The sequence below is a fragment of the Diabrotica virgifera genome, chromosome 1, assembly GCF_917563875.1.
Source record: "Diabrotica virgifera virgifera chromosome 1, PGI_DIABVI_V3a".
NCBI classification, from domain to species: Eukaryota; Metazoa; Arthropoda; class Insecta; order Coleoptera; family Chrysomelidae; genus Diabrotica; species Diabrotica virgifera.
The window spans coordinates 148,486,345-148,489,169 of record NC_065443.1 but is presented as its reverse complement, the minus strand read 5'-3'; the positions used below and the strand labels follow the sequence as shown (position 1 = coordinate 148,489,169).

Here is a 2,825-nt window from a genome sequence, read left to right as displayed (position 1 = left end):
TGCATTTAGGTCTCCTATGATGATTGATGGTTCGATTATATTTAGGAACGCGTTCAGATCGCCCTCTATTAGTGGATCCTGTGAACTTACATAAGCGGAGGTGATTCTGATTTCTCCTTGCTTCATTTGAATTCTCACTGTTGTGGCTTCCATGTTGTTTAGTTGTGGTGTTGTTATTCTGACGTGTCTGATGTTATTTTTTATTACGATTTCTGTGCCTCCTGATCTTGCTGTTTTGTCGTTCCTATATGTATCGTAGCCGGGAAACTTCAAGTTGTAGGTGTTCGTAAGTTTAGATTCCTGGATAGCTACGACGTCTATTTCGTACCTGTTGACCAGTTCGTCCAAGATGTCTTGGTTGGTCCTAATTCCCCCTGGATTCCAGGAGCCTATCCTCAAGTATCCCCTTTCAATATAAGTTAGTTCAGTGCTAACTTTATATCACTGATCGCGCTGTGCACCATTTGAGTGACCAGTTCTCTAACTAGTCCTGCTAGTTCATCTTGGTGTTGTTTTGAGATCAGGATTGTGTTTCTGGTCTCTGTTGGCTGTTGCGCTGCTGTCTGTGCGTACGTGGGTCCTGCCGTACTTTGTTGTGGTGGTCGTCTCTGCTGTTGTTGTCTCTGGGGTCTCCCCCAGGTGGGGCATCGGGGGCAACCTCTGTAGTTGGCCGGATGTTTTCCGTTGCAGTTGACACATTTTGCCTTCTGCTCCCTGGGCATCTTACAGTCTCTGGTGTGGTAGTCTTCGGCGCACTTTACGCACTTTGGTGACTTGAAACATGCTCTTTGTGCATGGTGGTAGCCTTGGCAATTAAAACATTGTGTGGGCCCTGTCGGTTTACGTAGGTGTTAAACAACGACGCGCATATTCATCAGACCGGTGATGCTCAGCGCTTTTTGGACGTCTTCTTTTTCTACCGTCAATACGAACATCGGGAGTTGTCTTCTGTCTCTTTTCCTGGACTTCATGTTTTTAACTGACTCGCAGGTTATCTCATATTTTTCTATGAGGTAGTTGGTAACATCGGTGTCTTTGATGCTTGACGGTAGCCCTCTCAGAACCAGTCTCGGTTTGGGGTCTAGTACTATTCGGCGCCGCTGGTTCGGCGCGGCCGGTTCGGCGCCGGCCGGTTCGGCGCCGGCCGATTCGGCGTCGGCTGTTTTGGCGCCAGATTATACCTACGTTACTTTTTTAGAAATTTAAGAGGCTCTTGATTTATATCTATACCACACTAAAAAATATATTAAATGTTATTTTTTCCAACTTCATGGATTTCTTTATGGATTTAAGGTTTAAAAAAAAACAAATTTTCAAGTTTATTGAGACCCTTTATTCAAAAAAATATATCTATATACAATATGTACAAGTTTTAAAAACTACTTAATTTTGCCGCATTTCAAAATTATAGGCGATACCCCTCAAAAAATCATTTAGGTTTCTATTTTCGTAGTCTAACACTAGACTTTCAATTCGTTGGTCTGCCTGAATAAATTTCTTTAACTTGCTTGGAGGTTCGTTTCCAGCAATCAGCCGTTCAAGGAAAACATCCCGTCCGGCTTGAATTTTCTTTAGGGCATCAATTAACTTCCATATCGTTGGATGGTCCATGCCCAATTCACCTTCTGTTGGCCGCCTCTGCATGGTTATTTGTTCTGTCAACATCATCCCGAACTCTTTGGTACAGATTCCATATTTCTGGTGGAAACAATGGTTGACGCCTTCCACCTCCTCTCCTGTTGGGTCTTCCAACGTAGTTATCTTCGAAATAGTTTAAAAGTTCCTGGATATCTAAAGGCAGTGTTGCATAAAGATGATCCAGTGCATCGTCAATTCGGTTAATTGGGACGAATGCCAAACTTAAAATCATTTTAACATGAACGGAAAAGTCGGCTTCGTTGTTATACTGTGATCTCAAACCCAACTGTGCCATGTGCCTCTGGAGATTCTGCGATAGATGAAAGAAACATCCGGATATGGCAGTTTCTGCAAGCTGTTCTTGAATAGCTAAGATGGCGGCTATTTCGAAGTCGCAGAATATTCTCATGGGTTTGAAGTCAGGAGCTACATCTTTTACCATCCTAAAGAATTCACCATAGGTTTGCCGTCTCTTGTTAGGCAGCAAGCCATACAAAATTGGGATGACACCACCATAAACACTTGCCAATATAATATATACCTAAAATAAATATACATATATTATAAATATATTATAAAATTACATAACGTTTTTCATTACTATTTGTTTAAACATTTTTTTTAACAAATGACATTCCATAACAAATGAAATGAAATTTCTGATTGAAGTTAAGGGGCTGTTTAACCCTTTCACCCCCAGCTACTATTTTTTTTGAGGTAAATAATCCCAGCGATTTTAAGTTCGGACATACGGCGTAAGCTTCCATGCTTATATACCAACGGCCGTACGTTGTACGTCATAGGAACGAACCTACACTGAAAAATGTAATAACTTGTACAAAAAAAATATTTTCTATTAAAATGCATGATACCGTTGAGTGAAAAGTATAAAGAGACGCAACCAAATGTACTAATTTGTGCCAAATTTTCTCACGGATAGATGGCACCTGTACAGGATTCTCCAGGATTTCCCACACTTTTTACTTATTTGGATTAGAGATTCAGTGGTGTATTGTTTTATAATAGTATGATACAATTGATTCAAAAGATGGCATAACCCAGACATTCAAACCAACACCAAATTGTTCTATATGGTCCATATAATGTTCAGGAAAAAGTCACACCATTTTGAGCGTCGGGTTTGGGGGGAGAAATCGGTAAATTCGTAGTTTTTTACGACTTTCGTC

At 40.7% G+C, this 2,825-nt stretch overlaps 1 protein-coding gene across 1 annotated transcript; it reads right to left on the bottom strand.

Annotated features, from left to right (window-relative positions):
- Nucleotides 1–1,618: 1,618 nt before the first annotated feature.
- Nucleotides 1,619–2,080, bottom strand: LOC126891788 (uncharacterized). Its single transcript, XM_050661065.1, has one exon. It carries the CDS (start codon nt 2,078–2,080, stop codon nt 1,619–1,621), a length of 462 nt encoding a protein of 153 aa, XP_050517022.1.
- Between the last annotated feature and the right edge of the window lie 745 nt (nt 2,081–2,825).

Coding starts and splice junctions, on each gene's coding strand:
- LOC126891788 (XM_050661065.1), bottom strand. CDS start 2,080: ATGGTAAAAGATGTAGCTCCTGACTTCAAACCCATGAGAATATTCTGC.